General features: G+C 38.3%; 1 protein-coding gene across 4 annotated transcripts in view; it reads left to right on the top strand.

Moving 5' to 3' along the window:
- Window positions 1-25,907, top strand: part of MTMR12 (myotubularin related protein 12) — a 32,554-nt gene that overhangs the window by 811 nt on the left and 5,836 nt on the right. Inside the window, exons 1-13 of one of the 4 annotated variants that reach the window (XM_032674612.1) lie at window positions 2,652-2,958; window positions 6,326-6,428; window positions 7,421-7,475; window positions 8,368-8,507; window positions 10,276-10,348; window positions 11,139-11,269; window positions 11,923-12,016; window positions 14,486-14,609; window positions 15,791-15,866; window positions 18,139-18,245; window positions 20,399-20,523; window positions 23,195-23,273; window positions 24,892-24,962. In XM_032674612.1, the coding sequence (XP_032530503.1) occupies window positions 8,409-8,507; window positions 10,276-10,348; window positions 11,139-11,269; window positions 11,923-12,016; window positions 14,486-14,609; window positions 15,791-15,866; window positions 18,139-18,245; window positions 20,399-20,523; window positions 23,195-23,273; window positions 24,892-24,962 (979 nt within the window). In that variant the 5' untranslated portion in view covers window positions 2,652-2,958; window positions 6,326-6,428; window positions 7,421-7,475; window positions 8,368-8,408. Of the gene's footprint in view, window positions 1-2,651; window positions 2,959-6,325; window positions 6,429-7,420; window positions 7,476-8,367; window positions 8,508-10,275; window positions 10,349-11,138; window positions 11,270-11,922; window positions 12,017-14,485; window positions 14,610-15,790; window positions 15,867-18,138; window positions 18,246-20,398; window positions 20,524-23,194; window positions 23,274-24,891; window positions 24,963-25,907 lie in introns of those variants that run through there. The other 3 variants (XM_032674611.1, XM_032674609.1, XM_032674610.1) reach the window with 3 other exon arrangements.

The following is a 25,907-nucleotide window of genomic DNA, read 5'->3' as shown; positions in this document are numbered from 1 at the left end:
TGTTTTCTAGTTAAACCAATCCATGAAAATGAACCATATGTGTTGGGGTTTTTTCCCCCTCTCCTAGTTCTTTGTAATGTGTGTCAGACCGGTTCTTCTTAGTTGTTTGATTCTCATGAGATCTTAAGGAAGAGATTTTTGTTTATCTTGTTGGTTAGTACAGTCTGTCACTGGTAGGACCTTGGTAAGTCCACTGCTTTTATTTTTTACTGGATCTGAAAACAATGCAGAGTTGTTACAACTAAAGTAGCTCTGCCACTTAAAACTTAGGTCCTTAGTTTGTGATAGCAAAACTGGTTCTATATGTTGTTCAGGCCTAGTGGCTTGTAGTCTCATTGGTTTGCTTTAAAAGTTTTCTCTTTCTTGTATTTCCAAGCGAAAACGGGTGTAAATGATATGTGCAAATATTTCTGGAGTCAGCCACTATATCCCTGTGTGATGTCACTGTTTCACCTTAGGAAAGTACCTTGTACAAACATACAAAATTCAGTTCTCAGGGAACTGAATTTTGTGAAGGTCACAACTTGACTTGTTGGACTTACTGGATGCTGTTTCAGCACTTAAATGAAAAAGGTGGATGCCTAAAGCTCGCTAGAAAAAATGGCTGGTCTGGAAAAGTACAAGTCAAATATATATAGTGCAAAATAGTAAAATATCAAATAATAAAGAGTACTTTAACTTGATTTCAGCTGCACTGATGCAACACCTCAAATATGATCCTGATGGCTGCAGGAAGAATAACAGAAGTATTTAATATTGGAAGATGAAGCTCTTAATGAAATATCCTGATTCACTCGAGCTTGCAGTCATTAACTCTTGACGTATTCCTGCTGCTTTTAGCCCTCTCCTTTTTAGACTTAAATTTAACAATTTCATGGACTCTTGCAGCAGAAACTTTGTGTTACAGTTGTGACTTCTGCCATAGAATTGGTGTCTCACTAGCACCTTCAAAAACTCAGTGAAATTGAGGTCTGATGTGAGTAGCAAGTAAAGCAAGTGTCACTCTGCTCTTGTTGACAGCCTGTGACTTCCTTAATGGTTACACAGGAAACTGAAGACTTTAGTGGCTTTTTTGAGGATTAAAAAAAAAAAAAAATTAGATAATGTGTTGAAACCTGTGAGGCTATTTGGGTATCTAGAAAAAGCATGTTGATTAAATATCCTAAAGTAAGCAGAAGTGAGCATCTCTCAAGGAACTGTATTCTGTATGCACCCAAGAAAAATAACTTTCTGAACATGAGTTTCCTGTACAAGTTAACTTTCATGTAGCTGAGTTTTTAAAATGGATCTAGACTGATAGAACAGGGGAAATTCCTGATTCCTTGTATATGGAACATAGTTTGGTTGGCTGAGAAATTTGATCAAGGTAGTGTTAACTTCCAGGTGCTCAGGGAGGAATACTGGCAACAGGTGTATTCAGCATGATGCTTCCTCTGGCAGGTCCTGTCAAAAGATGGGTACCAGCAGTTCAGGGACTTGATGAGTTGAGTTTACATCTGGGTAGCATTGGAGTTAGTGATGAACTTCTTGCTGAATTTACAGAGCCTTACCTTGAATCTCTTTGTGCTTCTAACCTGCAGCAAGATTTCCTGTCAACCATGGTGCAACAGAGAGTGATATACTAGTGTTATGCTGTAGCCCCTCCTTGCTTGCAGCCTCCAGGTTCTTTGGACTTGTCCTTGTTTGCTTGGGAAGCTGTTTAAGACCTTAAGCTGCCCCTTCTGGGTTAGGGGAGCCCTACAGTAAGGAAATCAACAGCCAGCGCTGAGTTTTGGTTTAGCCCCTCTTATTTATTCCATCTTCAGATACTTGAGGGACACACTAGGCGATGTTCTGAAAAGTAAAATTTAAGTTAGCTTTAAGCTGTGCTGTGTGTTTGATTAAGAAAAGAAACAGGAACACTATTCATGTTAATATATGACCACATGGAAGTAAGGAGTGAAAAGAAAATGCTCTTGATTAAAGGAACAGAAGTATTTTCTGCTGTGAAACCCCAGAATGTCTGGAAAAGCAGTGTTTTTGACATCTGACTAAATATAACCTAGTTATGCTCTGCTGTATGAAACCACAGATCAATCAATGGTCTGTTGAGAGTGAGACTGTAGGATGTTGATATTAATGACACACTTCCCCTCAGGACAGACTTGGCTACCCTGCAGGAAGTGGGGTGAATGCTGGGGTATAAAGTCAATGTTTTGACATGTCTGATCATAGACTTGGAATATTTGTCTATGGAGACACAGAAACAAGGACCATTGAATTACTTCATGATTTCTAACTTTTCAAACTTTCAAAACTGAGGGGATTTTCAGGGCAAACAAGGTAGATCATATTTTCCTAAAAAAAAAATCTTAATTTGGATAAAAAAGTAGATATTAAATTTGATTTCAAGCTTAAAGTTCATTTTTGTGGACACGCGTTCTTTAGAGTTAAATCCTTCATGTTAATTATTATGGAATGCTATTTCATGTGTTAGCCCTTAAACTTTAAAAGAGGTTGTTCTGCTCCATGCTGATTGTCCCTGAAATCTGGAGTACACCACAGACTGCTGAGGGTAACTTTCATACCTCTTGTGCTTTGTCTCTCAGATCCTGCACATTTTTTAGCTCATAACCACCGCGAATACTTTTTGCTTGTAAATCTTGGTACAATATTGTGCGTTCTGTAGTAATCGCTCTTAAAATAGCACAATGCTCCTTCAAAGCTGGAATGGTGTAATTAAAGGGTTAGTGGTATATGGAATAGGAGTTATTGAAGAGGACAGCTGGGCTGACATGGGGGAAGCCAGGAGCTGATATCAGAGGGGATGGACAGGACAATGTAAGGAAAGAGGAAAGGATAAGAGATGAAACGGACATGGAAAACACCCGCTATGATCTAATGGACTGTTGAATAATGGAGTGAAAGGAAGGAAAACAAGCAGTTAGAGATTATTTTCAGCAATGTTATTAAACTGTAGTAAGTATATTCTCTGGATTGTTGGCATCCAACATGGGATTAGGCTTGTGTGACCAGTAAGGAAAATACCAAGTACTTAATGTGGTTTGTTTCAGAATACAAAGTATATGCTATGCATCTGCACAGGTATTTCCTTTTTTGTGTGACATTCTGGTGGAATTGTCAGGCACAAGTTTGATTTATTTTACTCAGGAACGCTGTACGTTGTTTGTTGGAGCGCACAACTAGCTTGCAAGTATTTCAGTACAGTTTGACTTTTACAACTGATAACTTTCTTAACTATACATTTATCTTTCACCCCTCTTTTAATCTTTTGATGAAGTAAATATGAAAAAAAAGCAGATGTTCATAGCAAACCGCACCATGATGTAGAGCTTCCCCATGCAGAGCTTACTTTTGGAAAACTGTATAAAAACACGAAAGTATCCTGTGTCCTCACAGCTCTACTATTTGCTGTCAGCTTTGAAAGAATGTACTTTTCAGCCAACACTCTTGATACCCTGAAAGCGATAACTGGTTCCTTTACTGTTTGAATCTCAGAAACGTGTTTTCTAAGTATGTTTACTAAAAATCTTATTTTTCATTGTTGGAACTACCTCTAGCACAAATGTCCAGCTATGGATAAATGGAGGCATTACTGTGGGTAAGGTGGGTTCAGAGTTTATGGCATACAGTTTGCAGTAGCAGACTGTATGCGTGGTTTCTGCTGGGAGTGATGACCAACATCCAGGGTCAACAGACTTGTATCTTTCTCTCTCTCTCTCTCTCTATATATATATATTGCAATACCGATTGAAAAACAGATATCCAGATTTTCTAACAAGGTCTGTGTTCTAGCATGCAGATAGTGTTTTTCTCTCTTTACATATCTCCTGTACACAGTTGTTTACCTCCACGTGGAGTGAGAGGAATTGCTCTCAGTTGTAGTGAGGCTGTAGGACAAAAAGCAGGACTCACTTGGGATTCCTTTCCTGCTCCAACTGTTAGGACCCTCTTAATGAAGCACAGCTGCTGCTTGACCTTGCTGCCCTGAACTTGATGTTGCCTCACATGTGCCTTCAGCGCTTGGGGAAGACCTCCCCAGACAGATGTGGGGAATATACACTGGTCCCTTCAAATATATATGTTTTTGGGAGACCTGAATGTAGTCCCTGGGTATTGCAAACTGTGCAGTTGTTGCTCATACTCAGGTAAAAACCAAGATGAGAAGAGGTGAGCCTTTCCTTAAGAAAAACAGTTTCTGTATTGTCTTTTCTCCTGTGTTGAGGCAGAGAATCTGTGAGCAGTGTGGTGTCTCCTTTCCCTAGCACTTCATGTTTATATAGGGCAATCACCTGGAGTTGCTTTGAACTAGCTAGGAGGAGTATGCATTATAATAAGGTGTCAGCCTTATATGTCAGCCTGAAATTGTGGGATGATTTGGTACTCTGCACTGTTACAACTGATAATTAAAGGGCATTGCTGTAATACCTACCACTATTCTAGAGCCTGGAAAAAGGACTGTAGCACAAGATGAGTGCACTAGTGAGAAGCATCTCTGAGAAAGAAGTTTCTAAAACCCTCAGCAAAGTTCAGGTCTTTGTCTCTATAGTATCTGAAGTTAATTTTCGCCATTTGTGTGGTGTCCTATGGGTGTCTGCTTTTAGCTGTGGCTGCTAGTAGGGTTTCCTGTGTTGTATCTTGAGTAAGAAGCGACGAAATGCTGCTTGGGGAATTCAGAACAGGGAAGCTACAGATCTATCTAAATAGATCTATAAGAAGTATCTCTCTACAATCTGCATAGCTTTCAGTGGTCACATATGGAAAGTGCTTGCATGCTTAGCTTCAGCAAATGGTCAAAGGGTGAAGATTCCTGAAGTCCAGATGTGTTTAGTAGCTTTTTGTGGAAAAGGACAGATTTACTCCTGCTGCTTCCCTTTCTTTTGTTTCTGTGCTCATCTGACCTGTTGATGAGCCAGTTCTGCTAACAATGGGCACAAACTGCAAAACCAGATGTAGCACAAGTACATACATCCCAGCTGATCTTATGAACCAAATTACCTCACTATGTAGTCAGACAAACCCAGGGATAAAAGAACTGGATGGGAGACTATGAACCTGTGACTGATTAAAGGGATGTTGAACAGCATGAATTGTAGCGTCAGCAGGCTCTTAAGTTAGTGGTAGGATCTGTGTTACCCCAAAACTTAAATACATATTAAAAAAAAATTTGAAACAGAATGGAGATGGTAGCTAAAGATGTGGTTTCCTGCACAACTTGCACAGACTCACGGTGAGTTAACAACATATCTTCCTAAAGATCTTTGCCTTCTCCCTGAAAAGAGCAAATACAAAATGTATCTACAAAATGTTACTAGAATTTAATGTATTTTAATACCCTCCCTTGGAAAATGAGTGCCACAGCATGGATTCTTCGGCAACATTCATGGCTTGCAGTCTAGCTATCCCTAGTATTTAACATGTTCATTAATTCATTATGGGAATATAAATGTTGATTTTCAAATAGAACTGTTCTGTAGGCTTAGCTCTTGAAAGCTGTTGAATGTTACAGGGATTCTGCCTGTAGTAAGCACTTCAGTGAGTGGGGTTTTGTCAGCAAAGCAAAACTGGATTTTACATGGTGGTCTCACTGTTTGACTGAGGTCTCTAATCTGCTCTGATGGAATCTAATGAAAATTCTAATTTCTTTTAGAAGATAACCAGTTTAACTTGTAACCAACACCCAAAGCACCTGTACAAAATTATTGCCTTGGATACCTGTATAAAATCTTCATTGCATTTTAGCAAATGTGTATAAGCATAAAGAATTTCTTTGAGGTCAATTTTTTTTTCCCTCAGGTCTTATCTGCCAACAGTAACATAAAATGGTACTCATGGCAATGAGTTAAAACACTGAAGCAGTGTGTATACAGAAACAGTAGTTATTACATGCCTTATGATATCTCCCAGAGTAAAAGTTACTGGAAAAGCACCTGGTTAATATACTGCTTTACTGTTCTGTGGCAGTGATTATTGGCATGCAATTTCTGAGCAGTGTTGCATGTAGTTGCACACAAAGAGTGATTGTATAAGGTATGGCTATTAAAGTCACTGGTAAATCCAAAGTTTAGCTCAGGAGTGGTGAGGAGGCAACACTGGAGAAAGAAAAGAGTGTGCATATCTTCTCTGAACGCAGTGCTTACATTAAGCTACAGTAATTTTTCTAGCTAACAAGTGTGAACTTTGATTAAAATCTACTTGTACAACACCCACTCTTAGAAGTCAAAGGTAGCAAACTGTGTTTTGCTTTCTGCATTAGCTGCCAGCTGTAGTTATGGATTTCTTTCTTCACCACCATTTTAATTTTATAACCTTTTTCTCTTTTCAGCCTGTCGCGAACATCTCTGCTGTTCTCATGACATGATTTCCTGGTGGCTTTAGCTTTGCTGTGCAACTTTCAAACTTTGTTCTGGGTCTTCTGAGTGTTGAGGGCAAGTGTTTATATGAAGGGCAGGGGGGGTTATTTTTGTACTCTCAGGGGCTTTTGTTTCTCTGTACTTAATCCAGCAAAACTATTATTGCTTGTATCTCCCTTTGATTGCTTGCCTTGATTTGCAGTATCTGACTCTGGATGCTGGTGACAAACTAAAATTAGATTGCTTATTGCTGTGGCCCCCGGGGGGGTTTCCAGTTAACTGATAGTTTTCCAGAAAGATTCCAATGCGTGTGAAGTGATTGGACTTGGAGGAGGAAGTTCTGAACTGGCTGAGCAGGAAGGGTGTAGCATGTCCTCTAGTTTATTAGTCTGTTGGCTGGAGATTTTAGCCCAACTATCAGTACCGTGAGGCTGGAATAAGTGATACTGAGAATGTTCATTTTATGCAGTTTAGGTCCAAACTAAAGAATATCCTATCACTGTTTTTTACCTCTTGACTCTGAGATCCTGAAGTCCCTTTTACATTGTGTTAGTGCTGTTTAAGTAACTTTTTGTGCTTTGATTGAAATAATACATGTAAGAAAATCAGAAACAGGTAGTGATGGATGAACCTTGAAAAACCGTGAAGGATGCATTAGAAAAAATAGTAAGTCATATGTTGCAGAGCTTATGAGTGAATTCTGGGAGATGGTGTTGTAATACTAAGTTTGTGCTTATTCAGATGTGCTGAGAGAACTTAAAGTGTTTGTAATGCTTTATTTTTGTCTGTTCTTTACACAAATAATGCATTTTTTTTGTGTGTGTTCAGAAATGCATGTAACTTTCACTGTGGGTGGCAAACCACTTAATTATTTAGCTAATAGACTACTGACACTTAGTGGAAGGATCACATTGCAAACTTACTCTCCTTTTGTATAGAAGGCGTTTTCCTTAATTTTAATTTGCCTATTTGCTAGAATGTGAAGTGAGTTAGAGGGGGAGTGTAGTTGTTTACAGCATGTGTTGAAGGTAATAATTCAAAGTAATAATTACTCTTTCTGTCTTTAGGAAATACACATAAAGGAACCCATAGAAAAGGAAGTAAATCCTCGCTTATTACCAGGTAACTGTTGTATGTTATATGTTTTTGTTTGTTTGGGAACTGAAGACAAGAACTAGAGGAAACTTTCTGGTTGCTTTGCTTCTACTGTGAGTTACTTAGGCCTTTTGATGCCTAATTTACTGTTAAGACTTTTTTTTAATTTACAATTATTTCTTTTTAAAAAATCTTTTCCAAGATCAGGAAAGACAAAATATCAGTAAAAGTTTACAATAAACTAGTATTGGTGTATTAAGTTTCTTACGCTTTCTACGGAAGACCAAGAGTTTGTCTAAATGTACCTATTAAAACTTTATTTTCTTAAACTTGAAGTTCAGTTCCTGTGAATTCTAAGACTAGATCTTCGTTGACCATTATTTATGCAAACTTATGTTTGAGAATTTTAAAATAGCCCTGGGACCTGCAAAATAAGCAATGTCCTCAGTCAAAGTTATGAAAAATTAACCATGATGAACTTGAAATAATTAACTCAAATGTTTCAGCATTGTTAGAGTTTAACAGAAAGCAAAAATTGGAAGAATTAACTTGTTTATTGACCGGATACCCTTTGTTGTCATTTGTTTTTTTTTTCAAGTACACACTGGCAAGGTTGTTCTTTGCAACTCTGTGTGTTGTACTTCTGCCACTTAGAGTAGGCCATGACAGAGGTACCTCTGGTTACAGAACTCCTGAGCATCTGCAGTTCAGGTCGTCTGGAGTAGTGTGAATAACCTGGAAGGCTCTCAGTGTGCTGATTCAAAAGCTGCCTCTTAGTGTTTTTGTGTCACAGTCATGAAATATTTTCAGATGAGTTCTGAGAAGCTGTCAGGAAGTTAATGCTGAGTGTAAGACAACAACTGAAACAATTAACTTATAAATATCAGTTATGTTGCAAGTTGGTGTTTCTTTTGTACAGGTGAACTGCTGCTTTGTGAAGCAAGCACAGTGTACAAGTATATGCAAGAAGATGGATCAAATCGTGGCACCTACGGGAAACTCGTGTGCACAAACTTCAAGATTTCTTTCCTTGATGATGATTCTGCTTCAGATGATAATGTAGGAAAGCAAGTTTTCTAATTATGACCAAACAGGCTCTAAAGCCTGTAGTGTTTCTGAATAAATAATCATATGAGGGTTTTTTTGCATCCCTGTGTAAAGGAAAGATAAGTTTATAAATTGTTCTAATGCATGCAGAGTAACTTTATTCTGCATCTGCATCCTCAAGCTCTAATGACTATTTTAAGTAAAAACAATGCAAGCTTAATGTGGACACTTACCTTAGTGAGTGGATGAAGCTTAAGTTAAAAGAATCTATTGTTTTGAAAATTAAATCAACAGTTTGTTTAAACCGGATTTCTTACTCCTTGTCTGGTAGCAATAGTGGAAGTGTGAGTGTCAAACATGGCTCTGGTACTGGATAACATCTGTCTGACTTGACTTGGGCTACATCTGCAGAATTACTTCAGGGCTGTACAAGACTGAATAAGCTAGTACTCAGTGGAAATGCTCCAAATAATTTGTGTGGCTCACTAAGGCTCTGAATTATTCCATTCCAAGTCAGGTGTTACTGAAAAGATTTAAAAATCTAGTGCTGTTGAGCTTACCAAACAGTGAAAGCTCCTCAAATCTTAAAAATTATTTCCATCTTGTGTCTTTTGGTTTAGGTGCTCAAATTGAGCTGTGAAAGGGGAATGATAATGCCACACCTTTTTTTATATGCTTAAGCATTGAAACAGTTTGGTCCATTTAGGTGATAAAAGTGACAGAAGAGCCTGGTATGTGGCTCTTGAGTGCAAGATGATCTCAACAGTGAAGAACAGTGAGAATAATATGATCAGCACACATTGATGGTAGTCAGAAGTTTCTTGGGGTAAAATTTCACAAAGTTTAAGCATTAAAACTAAGGCTTCTGCAGCCAAATACAGATTTTTTGACCTTCTGGAATTAAAACAAATTGTGGAGTTTTTTAGTATAAATTGCAAGTGATGTGGAAGTAGTTGGTAATTAGTGTGGAAAGTTAGTAATGACCATGCTACTTTCTGTTCTACCACTAACTTTAGACCTTGGTTTTATAGTATGCCAAGTCAACTATATTTCTTTTAACAAAAGTTCAGTATTAGCCACTTGATTCAGAGTACTGCAGACCTGGAAGTAACGTGAATAAGGTTAACTCTGTTCACAGCAAAATATAATTTACTGATGTAGTGTATATCAGCCTTTTGGTAATAATATTGTACATAACAGTGTTTAATTGTGGCATCACTCAAATGCCATTTTTAACTCTGAACCTGTGGAATGATAAAAGTGGAGGGAACTCCAAATCACTTCAAGTTTGGTGACACAGTAATAATTGGGTTGTGTGTGTCTTCACTTTACCCAGTGATAAATCTGGCTGTGATGTTGGAATATTCTCGGGATGCTTGTTCTTTTAAGAGACTTTGTATTTCCTGCCAGGTTCCCATAGCAAGGAAACTTGTCATAAAAGGGCTTGGATTCCATCAAGTTACTGTGTTTCCTGTTTACTGGGATGATTCTACTTTGAAAAGTGACTCTCAGTAGAAATGCATGCTTAGAAGCTATTGGAAAAATAAAATCTCTGTCTACATTTCAAACATGGCTGAGACTTAAAAAAACTGTATCTGTAGTTTACAAACTGTGTAACCTGCATCTGTCTGTATTTTAATAACTATTTTCAGTGTTTTACCTTACACAGCTTGTAGGAATAAGAAGTGCTGCTGATATTAATGTACTGAATGCATCCTTTACTTGTGAGTGCTACTGCTTAGCAGTGTGACTTTTCTAAGAATATTTTTTTATGTTCTAGGAACCAGAATTTAAGAATAAAATTGTAGGAGAAAATGACATAACCCTGCAATGTGTAGATCAAATCTATGGAGGTAGGTCAGCTTTCTCCTCTGAGGTGTTTTGTAGCGCTCCTTTTACGTGTACATTGTTTTTAGAAAACTGATAGATTTGTCACTTTGGAAACTAGGATTGGGTAGTCTAGAACAAGCAGCTGCAGTTATATTTAATGATGTGACAGATAAGAAATCTCTCAGAACCCAGTCTGATCCTTCAAGCTTGTCGAATTAATTTTAATTTATTTGACTGAATTAATTTGATTAATTATCTTGCTGGGACAAACAGAACAATCCCTTCAAAATACAATGATTCAAACCAGAGAATGTACTGTGAAAAGTCTCTTAAGTTTGGTGCACAAGGATCTTCCAGTGTATCAACTATTCCTGTAAATGTGGAGGTGTTCACTTCATCTGAACAGTAGCACTGCAGAGCAGTACAGGTACCAAATTACCAAACAATACTTGTTGTTTGTCTGAGGGAACGTTGTTTTATGAAATCCGTGATATCTTCAACATATTAAAGGAGATCTAAAACGAGGTCTTGGTTTTAATGTTCAGGTAAATCAAGGAGTGCTTTGCAGCTGGTTTGGTACAAATTTGTTTTCTACCTCATATGATGAAGTAATTTGAGGGGTTTAAAAGAAAAGGTTGAGTATATAAACACAAGAGTGTGCCAACCTGTGTTGTATTATACTTGGTTTTTTCTCTTGCTAAAACTTGGGCTTGAAATAGTTTATTGAGAATTCTGAAGAGTCAGACAGGTACAACTGTATCAACGGATGGCAAATATCTTTTTGATACTTACTTGGGCTTTTTAATTTTACAGTTTATGATGAGAAAAAGAAACTTCTAACTGGACAGCTGAGAAAATACCCGGAAAGGTTAATTATCTACTGTAAAGATCTTAGAGTATTTAATTTTTGCCTGAGATACACAAAAGAAGAGGAAGTGAAAAGAGTAAGTATAGTAACTTAATTTGTTTTTCTATTTTTAAGCTTAGTGTTGAGTGTTTGTGAGGATGAGAGAAGGGTAAAATTCAACATGAGAGATCCCTGAAACTTTAAGTATTTTCTGATAATTTAAAAAAACTTGCTCTGATCACCTCTGAGAAAGACTGATTTCATTGAATGTCATTATGTGTAGCAGTTAAAAGATCAGATGCACTGGCTCTTTAAAGAAAACTGGAACTTTAGAGTGCTGCAGGAAATCAGCTTCAGCTCAGGCAAACTTGTAAAGCTGTTCTATTTGTGATGTGTAATTTCATTATATTTTAGACTTCATCCTGTTTCTTGTGAAAGCTGTCAGTTTCCTGATAACTTCAGTTCTTTTGACAGGTTAATCTGAACTCCAAACTAGATGTCTACTAGTTTTATTTGAATATGAGTAATTCTGGAAGTTAAACATATATAATACTACTTAGGCCAGGTAGATACAGTGTCTTGCAGACTACAGAGAAAGCTTACTAGAAGTCAGTTTTCAGCTGTTGGGGATAGAATCCGTGAGTTTTGTTTAAAACCTGGATGGAGTGGGTGGCAAAAAAAAAAAAATCACATTTTTAACACTGACAGTCTTGTTGTGTGTTTGGGTGTTAATTTTTGGTCCTCTTCTAGATCGTCAGTGGTATAGTTCATCATAGCCAGACTCCTAAGCTGCTTAAACGTTTGTTTCTGTTCTCTTATGCATCAGCTGCCCCAAACAACACAGGTAAACGTTTTTCTGTTTTTTATCTGTTTGTTGCATAGTTAGTTCCTTAAGCAGTCTGGGATGTTTAGTATTTGAGTGTGTGCTTGGCTTATGACTCTGTCCTGCAGGCAGATAGCCTCAGAAGATTAATTTTTCCCGTGTTAGACTTGTTGTTCAGAATCTTTAAATTGTCTGCTGTTGGTGTCTGTGTCCTTCGGGTAGTTGCACAGAAATTTTCCAAGCAAGGGTAGCACCCCTGGATTGAAAACTTACTGTGACCAATATATGCAAATGCTTTTCACGTGGTTCATCTACAAAACACTTTGTGTATTTTATCAATGTGGTTTTTCCTGTACTATTGCTGTGAACCAAACTTCCTGCTCTTAATTCTGAAATTATTGCATTTGCAGTGGCATCGTGTCAAAAAGTATTTCCCTTTTTGCTCTCATTTGCAAGCAATATGCTGCTTCCAGGCAACTGCAAAAAAAGCATGGGTTTGCATAGCAGGATTCTGGAAGACATCTGACTTCCTCATGAAGCTGATTTATTACATAATCTTCCCTCTTGATCAAACTGGGCTGACTAATAAAGTAAGCTGCAAAATTCAAGATAAAAAAGTTATCAGTACGCTTTTTAGCATTCTGCAGCTCAGACCTCAGTAGTGCTGTTTTGAATTAGGAACCTGATCCTCAGTGCAGCAGCAACACCTATTCCTTTCACTGAGGGAAGTTTTGATGTATGCAAGGAATTAATCAGACAGTTAGCAAAATACGTCAAGGAATTTCAGAATCACCGAGATTAGAAGAAACCTCTGGAGCACTGTCCATCTGCCCCCCTTCAGAGTAGGATTAACTACAGCAACTTACCAGGGTCATGTCCAGTTGGGTTTCACATATATCCACAGCCTTTCTGGATAGTCTGTTTCATTATTTGACCCTCCTTGTAGTGAAAAATTTTACTGTTACATTTAAATGGAATTTCCTGTATTTCAGGTTGTGCATAACTGCCTTTTGTCATGTCACTGAGTCTAGATTCATCTTCTGTACTCTCCTCCCCTGCTTCCACTCTTAGTCAGGTGTTTATACACACTGGGAACACTTCGTGCCCCCTGTGTGCCCCTGCTGAGCCCGCTCTTTTGTAGCCTGAATGATCCCAGCTCTGTCTCTCCTCATAGCAGGTGCTTTGAGCCCATCAGTGAAGACAATGGGTCTTCACTGAGCTTGGCTCAGGAACCCTGTGCCTGTCTTGTGCTGGGGAGCCCAGCACTGGGCACAGCCCTTCAGTTATGGAGGCTGAGAACAATGGTCACTTCATTCAGGTGGTGGGCAGTGGATTTCTGATTTCTGTCCGCCTTTGCTGCAAGGGCCTGTTGCTGGCTTGGGTAGTTGCTGCAGACTTTACCTGTAACTGGTGTTCACTTTCAGCTACAAACATGAGAAAGACTAAGCTTTTCCAGGGAGAGACTGAGAAATCTGGGAGAAGCCTAGTCTTTATAGCAACATTGGAGTGCTGTGCCAGAATTCTTTCATGCTTTAATAACTGTTTTCAATAGTAAGTGTCTAGGTCTCATCCTTTATGAAATTGTTACAGGACAAACCAAGTAAACTTTAGAAATTGTTTTTTATGCCTCTTATGGTCTGATACTTTTAAAATTGTAACTTTTCTCTAAGAACTCATTAATAATGTTCTGTTTCAAGCTGTAAATTTTTCATCAACCTTATCTTCTTACAGTGGAAAGTTTCAAGTTGCCATTATATCTTCACTAGAAGTTCTAACTCTGTTTGGTATTTCAGTGTTAGCTGATGTTGCAGGATGTTACTTAACTATGATGTGTGCCTAAAACAATTGACATTACTCCATAAATTATATGGTTATTATACAAGAATTGAGGCTGAATCAAGCTACTGTCATAACTGTTGCTGGAGTGGCTAAATATAACTACAGGAAAGGTTCTCAGTCGAAATTATTGAGACTGAATTGATGTAATCAATTTTCTGCTCTTATCAAGTGCCTGAGATGTTCTATTCAATGCAAAACTGCATCATAAAAGAATGAACTTTAAATGAAATGCAGTATATGAATTTTTGTAGAAAGGTTTTTGATATGATTGTGAATTCTGCATTTAAACCTGTATTATTAGATGCCAGTCAGCAGCATAAGTATAAAATGTTATTTGCTGCACAATATCCTGGATTTTAAGGTGGATATGAGGACAGCCTCAACTCTCTGGGAGTTCTGTGAGAACTGATTAGTTTCTGTAGGAGAAACTATTCCTGAAGTTATTAGTCACAGCAATATTTGACAAAAGGTATCTTATTAAAGATCAAACAGAGACAGCATGGTGTACAAAAGGCATTTTATCTTTGACTTTCTGTACACAAGAGGTCTTGCTTGCTTACCTTAGTGGCAACCAACTCCATTATTTAGGAATGCTTTTGTGTTAAAAGTTCCTAGTAGTCTGCAAAGTTAACATTATCGAATATCTGACAGATGGAAGAAACCAAACTGTGATGTTTGATACACTCGAGGACTGGCGTGATGAGTTGGAGCGGACCAAAGGGAATGTGAAATACAAAGCAGTGATCACCAATGAAGGCTACAGAGTGTCTGAGAAGTAAGCTTGCCCTAATGAATAGTGAACTTTGGATTTGCAAAACTCAGTGCTACTTTTGATGCTGAGGATTATACAGTTGGGGCTCTTTTTAGGATCTGGTTTCCATTTTTATTTGTGAAATACTTAGATTTGTGACCTCAGGAGGTGATCTTACACAACCCTCAGCTCAAGCAGGGTTAATTTCAATAGCAGGTCAGACTACTCAGGACCTTGGTCAGTCAAGCTTTGTGCAGGTCAAGAAGTAGAGAATACCACCTTAAAATGGAATAGGAAATATGTACGTCTGGGACTTGCACTGCTGTCATACTGGTTAGGTTGACACTTTCTCAATCCTGCACCTTTACTCTGGTAAAATTTCAAGCTAGGTGCACTGGAGATTTTTCACTGATTTAGCTGAGGGGGGCTGGATGGGGAAAGAGTACCTGGTTTAAAGTGTATATGCAAAATGTGCCGGTGGAGGTTGTGTTGCTTTTAAGAGAAGGTTAGCTGAGTTTAGCTACCAGATTAGCTGAGCAGCATCTATTGGTGAACCCTTTAGAATGTATACAAACCTTTGTATACTACTGCTTTTTTGTTTAATAGTCAAATCTTGAAAGGCTTCACAGATCTTGGAAATGAATGCCAACATTCAAATAAGTCCTAACTATTTATTCTACAACTGTTTTGAGAGACCCTAACCAAGTTTAAGAGTACTTACCTTTGTTGCTTCTCTGGGCCTTGAATATAAATAATGTTGGCTAATGCTAGAAATCCATGATATATTAAATTACATTCTTGAATTAGGGTGTGAACTGCTTAAAAGGCCTGGAAACAGGAATAGTTATCTAATACTGCAAGGGTATCTTTTGAAACAACAAAGCATGAGAAAACCAAGGTGGTCTTTACAATCAGTCTTAGAGGTTACAGCTAAATGTAGTATTTAATTGCAACCTTGGAAAAACAGAGGAAAGTTGCAGGGAAAATAATTAAGAGATCAAGATTGGAAAAAAATACCTTGCTCAGCTGAAAATAAAGGGACAGCATTGAGGAAAATATAATTGTCTGTTTGGAAAGATTATTGTAGCAGTAAGAATGAATATATAATTACCATGTGGGCTAGAACACTCACTATCATTAAAAATGGTTGGAGATTGTTCTTTGTTTAATTTTTAAGACCAGTAAACTCTCCTTTGTCATCTTAGGCTGCCTTTGTATTTTGTTGTTCCCATATGCATTTCTGAAGAGAGTATCTTGAAGTATGAAGGCAGAGGCATTCCTGTAAGTATGTGCATGGCTGAGGGTAAGAAATCTTACTGAGATGGCAAAATTTCAACTAGCACTTCAGATGTGACTGCATATTATTTCAGAACTTGTTTCGACAGCTTACATGTTGAATATACCTGGCCATCTATTCAAGGGAAACAGATGTTGAAAGGAGAGGTGCTCAAAGTATTCTGTATTTCACTAAACTGGGTAATACATAGCAAAGACATAACAGCAAAATATGTATTTACTATTCACAGTTCCTATTTTCTTACTTCAGAAATCAATGTTCCTATAGACTACAAATACTACTAGTCCTTCTGTCCATCAGCCTGTTTGTCATGAGACTGTACTGACTGGTGTCTGGCTGGGGCAGGATGTAGGACTTGAAATACTGTTTGGTTATTGAGGTGAAGACCATGCATGTCAGGTGAAGGTGAATACCTCCAGTTACCTGTCTTGGGTGCTGGTTAATGGTATGGCTGTGATGATGCAGTGCTTTTACAAAGTCAAATAACCCGACTGAAAAACTAGTTCTACCAGTCCAAAAGAAAATGAAGTAAAATATACTGGTTTGCACCCTGTAGCAAGCTGGCTTTGGCTTCCTACCTTGTAGTTTAAGAACCAGTAAGACTGAGTAGATGGAAACAAGGAGCAAAGCAATCTCACTTGTAAAGTCTTACCTTAGTTGCTGCATGTCCATCAGATTTGCCAAGGAAACCCATGTTCATTTCATGCCTTTAAGTTAATTGGTCCATAGAGAAGATGGTACTGTATTGTCCTGACTAAAGTTTGGTTCAATTTGTCTCAGTGTCAGAGATATATTACACTGGCTCTTACAAACAAACAGAAGTGTTTTCATTTGTTGGTTTGTTTTTTGGTTTTTTTATACTATCTTGCATTCATAGAATCACTGAAGAGTTTGGGTTGAGAGGGGTCCTTTTAAACATCATCTAGTACAATCCCCCTCTGGAATGAACAGAAACATCTTCTAGATAAGGCTGCACAGAGCTATGTCCAACCTGACCTTGAATGTTTCTGGAGCATCTACCATCTCCCTGGGCACCCTGTTCCATACAGTGTTTCACCACCCTCATTGTAAAATGTTTCTTCCCTGTATCTAGTCCTGAATCTACCATCTTTTAGTTTCAAACCGTTACCCCTTGTCCTATGACAGCAGGACTTAGGAAAAAAAAGCCTTTCCCAGGCTTTCTTACAGTCTCCCTTTAAGTAATGAAAGGCTACAGTAAGGTCTTCCAGACCCTTTTCTTCCCCGGATGATCAGAGGGCTGGGGCACCTCTGCTACAGAGACAGGCTGAGATCACCTTTGTGTCTCTCCTCTGGACCTGTTCCAGCAGGCTGGATGACAGCATGTGTAGCTCTTGTCCACTGTTCAGAGGCCTTGTAGAACTCTTCTCGTTATTTCCAAATTACTTTTGTGAAGGTAAAGCTAGTTTAACAATATTAAGGTGGTTTGAGAAAGCAGTGAAAGGACAGTATGGTAATTTTTTCCACACTTGATGATTGTGAGTTTCCTGCATCCTTCCGAGATGCTCCCCTTGGTTACTGTGAGTTGGTAGCAGACCTTCAGCTTCCCAGTTTGCCCTGTGTGATACTCCTGTTCAAAATGATTCTTACTCCTCGCTTCAAATCAAGTTTAAAGATGAGCTCGAGAACATCGAGGAGTAGGTGTGAGTCAAGAAATTGTGTAAAGAGAAGTAAGAAGCTTTGAGGACTGATTTGCTACAAGGAGTACCTGGGAATAGGCAATCTGATTCAGTTTTGGAGTGTTTAATTTTTATTTCATATGCCTAAATAACCCTTTATGCATAGTTCATGTGGAAAGGCATATCAGTGCATCTATTGTGAGTTATCTTAAGGCTGAACTATAAAAAACCCCTGCTATCAGTATGGAGAAACTGATGGGTGAAATATATAAGTTACTTAAAAGTGCTGTCTTGCTGTGGCATATATTCCAACGTATTTTGGCCACGCCCTTTTTTTTACCTGTGAGGGCAGTTGAGAAAGCAGGGGTTTTATATAATCTGACATTTTGTTTCCTTGTGTCTGTGTAAGTTTAAAACTTCACTTAAAACTTGCAAGTGGTAACATGGTGTACTGAGGCATGTAATTTTGGTGCAGGTGTAGATTTGCTTCTACTGATGGTGCTTTTGAATACATCAAAAACTCAGTGAAGCACAGCATAGAGAAATTTCTTGTGTTAAGCAAATATCTTGTATGGGACAATTTACTAATTTTTATCACCTGATAAATGTCTTTCTGCAGATTTGGTGTTGGTCTTGCCATAACGGTGCTGCTCTTCTCAAAATGTCTGCATTTCCCAAAGAACAGGACGACAGCACTTCACAAATGCAAAAAGCCTTCTTGGATGGGTCAGTAATAGCTATTCTGTCCACAACACTTTGCTTGGTATGGACCTTGCTTCTCTTTTTCCATATATGCTATATCTTTTAAGCTTTCACACATCAGGAAAGAAGTTCTAGACCTGAAAGTAGTTTTCTGTAGTGGAATGTATTTAAGCCCTTGACTCCACGGCATTGGTCAGTTGTGCAGGACTGGAACTTCACTGGAGGCTTTTTTGTGGAAGTATGTATGCATACCTGAGTAATCTCTCTACAAACTATGGTGTGTTATTTAGGACAAGCAGCACCAAAGCCTGTAGGTGTTAAGTACAGTTGAAATATTATTAACTGATGGGCTCAATTCTGTTTGCAAGTGGGAAAAATCTGGACTCCATCTCTAAACATGGATTTGCAAGCTGAGTTTTTAAGACTCTGCCATCTTCTGAGAACTAGGTTTGTGTTTTTATAGACAAAGTGATGTAAAAATCTCTTGAGACAGCCTAGCAGTTCACTACTGCAGCTTTCAGATGTGAAGCCAGACAGTGCTTTTTCAGGTGAGGCAGTGAACTGAATTAGTTTAGCAGTTTGAAAAATGCAAAGTTTAGTTTAATGGAAGGAGCACAGCTGCCTGACTGAGAGTTATGGTGATGATTTGTTGCTCTTCGGTCTTGGCTTTTTTAAGCTGTTGGGTGTCCTGGAGAGAACTTCTCAAAGCAGCCAGCTTTTGATCACTCATGTACAGTCTGTATGTTCAACATCAGCTCCTTGCTCCTCAAAGATGAAAGGCCTGTTAATCACACAGAACTAACAGAAAATATCTTGATTGGGTTCTTAAAACCTCTTTTGTTTATAAAATTAATTATACTTGCATAGAAAAGGCTTTTGACTCTTCCTGCAGATTCTCTAATGCTTCTCGTGTGAAATGGGGAAGAATACAAGACTTAGAACTCTAATGCTATTTCATGATGCAAAAATAAGTAAAATTATACTAAGCTGTTACAAGGTATCGACTGATACTTTTATCCCTTTTCTGGAGTCATTTGAACTTCGGCTAGTATTGCTGATTTTTTTTTTTTTTTTTTTGCTGTGGAGTACTGGTGCTTTACCACTCGTATCTAAAAATATATATACAAATTGTCCCCGAATGTGTGTTAAGGTGCTGTTGTAACAGTAGTTGCAACTCAGGCACAAAGCAGGTGTTTACAATTAACAGCTTATCTTATTGAAAAAGCTGTTCAGAGCCAGATCTTGCAGCACAAACTGTTTACTTCTTTACTACTTCACTTGGAAGAAGTAATGTATTTGACCAGTGATTGCTTTCCCTCAGTTCTTTGATCTGAGGCACATTCCGGTAGGTCTAGTAACCTGTGTTTCTGATGTGGATGCCTGTAGTTCTCACTTAAAACAGGTTTCTGTGCTACAACATACAGGAAACAAAGCACTCTGTCCTGCCTGGAAAAGTGCCCACAAGGCTTCATTTCTGAACTGTGAGCTAGATCAACTTTTCCCAGGTCTTGACAATAAAAAGCCAGCATGACAGCAGACATATTTACTAAGCTGATGTTCATCTGAGCTCTGGAACCTGAATGAGAGGGGATGTTCTGGGTCCAAACCAAAGCTTCATCTGGTCTGGTATTTTTTCCTCTCCTTCAAGGGAAAAAAATAGCAGATACCTAGGGAAGTGCAAGATATATTGTCTTTTTTGTGTCCAAATTTTCTTTTACTCATGTGTTTCATTAGCAGACCTGGCAGCTGGGTATCAGAATGTAATTTGGTTGGTAGAAATCAAGAGAAATTGTAAGCTTCTGCTGGGAGAGTTGAGTGTTTCTATCCATCTTTTCTTTCTGAGTTGATCTCTAGTAGCCTGCTAGTAAAGTGATTTTGGTATGTCTGGTGAAGATAATCAAATAGTGCTTACAATGTTTGTAGCTGCACAAATAGGCATGAATGTAATTTTACTGGTGTAACAGTTAAACGCATCAAACCTTGTTATAAGCTTGTAGGCAAGCTTTCAGACAGCACTTAAAAATGCATGGATGCCACTAGCTTTCCACAGTGACTGTCTCTTGATATTACAGCTCTTTCCCAAACCATGCCTATTAACTTTGTCATCAGTGATAGTAGTTGCTGCATTATTTGACTTGTGAAGCAGAAGGCTTTAATCTCTTAATGATTTGATTTAGAATCTATAAGACAATTAGCAAACCTCCCTATGAACTCCTGAAGGTGGATGACTTGTCAAGCAGCCTTCCATCTCTGCAAGATATCCAGACTGCATATACAAGATTTAAACAGCTGTTTTTGATAGGTAAGTCGAATTTTAAAGCAAAGCACAACAAGGCTGTGCCATGTCTCATGAATGCAGTCATTTTTACAGTGTCTTGCTTTTGAGGGTGGTTAAAAGAAGATTTTAAAATATGTAACTGAACACAGTGCTTATGTCTGGCACATTAATGAAGGTTTGTAGTTCTTAGACTTAACTACGTCTTGCTAAGCTGTATCTGAAAATGACAGGCTTTTAAAGAGGGTGTCTGTTAGTTGGAATACACCAGCTGGAGTGAAGTTCATAGGAGAGATTTTTTCCAGTCTTCTGTGGTCCATTGAAGTTGAATGTTAAGTGTCAACCTTTAGTCTTTGTGCTATGTTAAGAGTTGAGTCTAAATGCTGATTAATTTTTGCCCTGGCTTTTGTTGTACATTAGTCACATCTCAAAACATATGACGGTGCTTAAATTTCGTCCACTTGAAAGGAGTAAAATGGGATCCATGAGAAAGTGTACTCCAGACTTACAGGCTTTTTTTTTTTTTGAGACTCTTTAACTCTTCTGCTATCATGAAACAGTACTTTGACCTCACCTCTTGACATGAAGAGAGTTCCACTCCACTTTGCAATATGAGGTATTTGCCAGAGTTTCGCACTGAGGATTTTGTCCAGAATACACTGTCAAATCCGCAGTGAATCTTAAGAGCTAAAAATAAATACCTATCTGTTAACATAGTTTCTGGTAACTCACACCCTTCTCCTATATCCTCCTATATGAAAAAGGCCAAAGCTTGAATTTAAGTCATTTAACATCTCTCAGGAAATACTGCATGTTTCAGTGATGTAATTTTATTATTGTCTTCTATTGATGCAAAAGGGAATGTGTTAAAACTGCAATCCACTAAGCGTTTTTGTCTTATGGCTTTTTAAATAAGGTTTGTTAGTGGACTGTACCTTACTGAATATAGCACTATGCACTGACAGTCTGAGAAAAACATTCAGGTAACGTTTTGCAGAAGTACTAAGATCTTACAGAAATTTACTACCTCTTTGCTTGCTTTTAAAGTCCGAACATGTTAACCATTATTCGTGTCCCGTACATGCTCAGCCCGTACATGATTACCAAAATCAATTTGATTTAGGTAACTTGACTCGACCATGTGCACTCACAGCCCAGAAAGTTAATCCTGTCCTGGGCTGCATCCAAAGCAGGGTGGGCAGCAGGTGAGGGAGGGCCTTCTGCCCCTCTGCTCTGCTCTGGTGAGACCCACCTGCAGTGCTGCATCCAGCTGTGGGGTCCTCAACATAAGAAGGATGTTGAGCTGTTGGACTGAGTCCAGAGCAGGGCCATGAAGATGATCAGGGGGTTGGAGCCCCTCTCCTATGAGGGCAGGCTGAGAGAGTTGGAGTTGCTAAGCCTGTAGAGGAGAAGACTCCAGGGAGACCTTATAGCACTGTCCAGTACCTAAAACTAGTACTTAAAAGGACCTAAAGGAGACTGGAGAGGGACATTTGACAAGGGCATGTAGTGGCAGGACAAGTGGGAATGTGGAGGTTTAGATTAGGTATTAAAAAGAAATTCTGCAAGGTGGGGAGATAGATCAAAACTGCATATAATGTGAGGAGAGCTCACTAGGGAGCTTTGAAGGTGTGTTCCTATGCGTTTTTGGAGAACTAGTTTCTATGGTCAGGGTGAAAGGAATTGGGGAAAGGAAGACTTTAAGTGTATTGAACGGGGTTGAGGGGCAGAGGCGTGGAGGTAGAACAGCTACAGGAACAAAACAGGTATGTGCCTGTGTACTTGAGGATCATAGATGAAAGATGCAGAACACACACAAGTGTATATGGGCTGGAATTAAATATTGGACGTACACGGAGAGACTTTGGGAGGTGAGCAGTTGCACAGAAACATGCAGAACTGCAGCTATCCTGGGAAGGGTGGGAAGGAGGGAAGTGTGATACGTATCAGCAGTTTCTCAGTAGTAGAACTGTCAGACCTTGGGCTTCAAGATTTGGCTTATGCAGGAAAGGTAATGTATTCTGGTTTTAATTGCCTGTATCAACTTGAGAGCTTTCCAATTTCTGTTTACTGGCTTTGATAGAAATAAAAGCAATGGACACTTAGGTTGCATTTAAAAAAACTATAGAAATTCTAGTGAAATTTTTAAGAGTTTAATGAATTTATGGTATGGTAATTTGCTTTCCAGTTTGTTAGCTGTTCCTTTTTATGTATTTTCATGCCTCTTCAGTTGCAGTGAAAACTGTTTAAAACCTTCTTCAGGAAGTTTTACATTCCATAAGTTTTTGTAACCTAAAACCGATTGACATTTCTGGCTTGGAGGGTAATGACTTTCAAAATCCAGCCTCCTTATGTTAAGCTTTATGTAGATCATCATCTCTGAGTAAATTTATTTTCTTGTCCTTTCACATTTTGTCAACAGGTTTATTTACCTGGTTTGATTGCTATGAACCTTCAGCATACTTTTTCTAAAAGCTTATGGTGGTATAAAACTTTACTGGTGTTTGTAGGACTACTTCATTTCCTCATTTTAGTTATAAGGTGTCAACTTCAGCAGTGATTGGTACTTGCTGACTCCTTGGTATTGCTTGTTTTATATTGGTTCATAACTGAAGGGTAATACCATGGATGGCTGTTAATTAGCACTACATATATGTGAATAAACCAATTTTTGTTTTGTTTTGGGGTTTTTTTGCAGATAACAGTACAGACTTCTGGGCAACTGATGTGAAATGGTTTTCATTACTGGAGAGCACAAACTGGCTAGAGATAATCAGGTTTGCTATATCCTCAGCTTTCTGTGTTTCAAAATTGTTGATAAATGCATTTGTAGTGGATTTTCTAGCTGGTTTCTTGAAATGTAACAACATTCTTTACCACCAGTAGGAAAAAAAATTAAGACAGACTTATGGTCCCATTTATATATTTTATTTCTGCAACTTGAGACAGTGGTTTTTACAGTGCAAGTTTGTGTAAAGCCTCCCACAGTAAAGGATGTGAGAAGCAGGAGATCATTCCAATTACAATTCTTCCAGCAAACCTATTAAAATATAGATCCAGTAATTTCTCTCCTTCACTAAGCCACCCTCTTTCAAAACTCAAGAATCCTATTTGTTTCTTGCATGAAACCTGTTCCGTGTCTCTGACTAGCCTTGCCATTCTTCTCTGTACTCTCTACTTCTGCAATATTCTTTAGGACGGGATGAACTGCAGTGTTCAAGATCTTATCCCACCAAAGATTTATAAAATGACAGTTGTTCTCAGTTTTGTCCCCTTCCTGTCCTGATTGTTCCTCAAGTTCTTTTTTCTTCTCTCAGCAGTCCACAGTGAGTAAGTGTTGGAATGGTGTTGGCTAACTGAAGGCTTGTTATAGTGGAATGTTGAGGAGCTTTATTTGTTTCCAGTGTTGCTTTGTGCCAGCTCTTTTGTCTGTCAGTTTATTCTGTGATCAGCTTGTTACCATGAAGTGCTTCTGTAGTCAGCTCCAGACCCTTCTAGTCTTAATCAATAAATATCAATAGTTATCAATTCATTAATTCAGAATTTAAATGTGTGTTTAATAAGAGGTTCTAGCGAAGACCATGTGTTGAGAAACTCATTGACATAACCAAGAGCACAAGTTTAAAGTGTAAGCCAGCCCAAGTTCCTATCCTTAGGTTGTTTTGAGACTGGTCATTTCCATACTTGGATCCAGTTGCTTCCTGGATCAGCCTGGTCTTGGCTCTTGCAGTTTGTAGGAATGCCTGCTCAGCTGTTCTAGGTGCTAGAACAAAGAATCTGACAACTCCACACTTAGGAAATTAACTGTCAGCTTCTACTAGTGACCTAAGCAGTTGCAAGAACCCTAATTTGTGCGCAGACTTTTGCTAGAAATAACCACCTTGATGAAGATTTAGATCTAGAAACCAACAGTGTTACATCTGTTTTTGTGATCTTTAATTCCACTCATTTTTCCTTGTGTTATGATAATTCTGAATAAATTTTGTCAGTGCATTTACAAGATCTGATTGCTCATCCTTCCCTCTGCCTCTTAAAACCAGATTATGGAAGAAATGTATTATGTAGTACATTAGAACTTAAATTGTGGGGATGTTGACTCTTTCCAGGGTAAAGATCTGGCCCTTAGGAGTTGTAATACTTCAGTGATGGCTGCTGTTGGTCCAGAATGAAGTGTTTTGTATAACGACTGGAATTGCATGATCAGTGGACAAATAAGATGCTCTTGAAGCTAAACAGTTCTTCATTTACACAAGCTGAGCATGGGGTTTGTGTTTTAAAGGAATAGTCAAGTTTCAAGTATGGCATTCTAACCCTATTTAGGGGAAACTAATGTAAGAAACTTAATTGTAAAAATGCTATGAAAACATTCCCTTAACTTTTCTTGTACCACAACAGGAGAGTCTTGAAGAAAGCAATAGAAGTTGCTGAGTGTCTTGAAAGGCAGCATACAAACGTTCTCCTTATAGGTAAGAACTTAATGAGATTGTCCTATATGTTTATTTTTTTAAATTTATTTTGATTCATTTCAGTTACTTAAGCTGTAAGGTTATAATTATGGTAGGGACTTGGTAAAATTGATAGAGTATTCAAGCACCAGACCCCTAAATCTCTTATGCTCTTGAAAATGCTTCCTCTAGTTAAAAAAACCTGGTAAGCATAGTTCCAGGCTAAGAGAAATATGATGTGAATGAGAACTGCTGATAAATTCACAGGAGAGCCATGCATAAAGAAGATGTAGCATTCCTGCTTCCTAATTTATATTATTGAAGGTCTCCCAGACTCTTTGCTATACTTCGAGGGAGGGGGACCATATCTACACTAAGGACTAGCAATGTGAAAAGTTTGTAAAAGGACTTTTTTGTGTTCTAGATACACACTGAATACTGTGTAGTCTCTTCATGAAAAATAAATGAAAGAATATGCTTACTGTACACATGTTGAGCAGTTTGTTTTCTTAGATTAAATACAGTAATCACACAGAAAACCAAAGCTAATGTTAACCATTAAGTTACTCTTGGATTGGTAACTTAGTTGGTTTTTTCCCATGTGTTGCCATTTGAGAAACCTAGAATGGAAAAAAAGGTGGTTTTGGGAGGCAGCTGAAAGGTGAAGAATGAGGAGGCAGTTTCATTCATACCTTGTGGAAAGACACACGGACGATAGGAGGGGTAAGGAGGGATAGCTGGACTGGTGTGTGTGTGTGTGTGTGTGTAGTGTGTGAGACTGCAGGGTGCAGACGTCTAAGTTATAATAGTAAAAGGTTGGGGTTTGCAGGTTTTATTGTCACAGTATTTTCCTAGTATAAATGTAGAAATAACCTTACATTTTTACAAACAGAAGTACTGGAAACATGGATTAACTTCTCTCTGATGGTGTAACACTTGCAAAAAATCCTGTTTCCCTGATCTTGA

This window comes from Chiroxiphia lanceolata, chromosome Z, assembly GCF_009829145.1.
Source record: "Chiroxiphia lanceolata isolate bChiLan1 chromosome Z, bChiLan1.pri, whole genome shotgun sequence".
NCBI lineage: Eukaryota > Metazoa > Chordata > Aves > Passeriformes > Pipridae > Chiroxiphia > Chiroxiphia lanceolata.
Note: the sequence above shows the minus strand (reverse complement) of the source record. Positions and strands in the feature narration are given on the sequence as shown.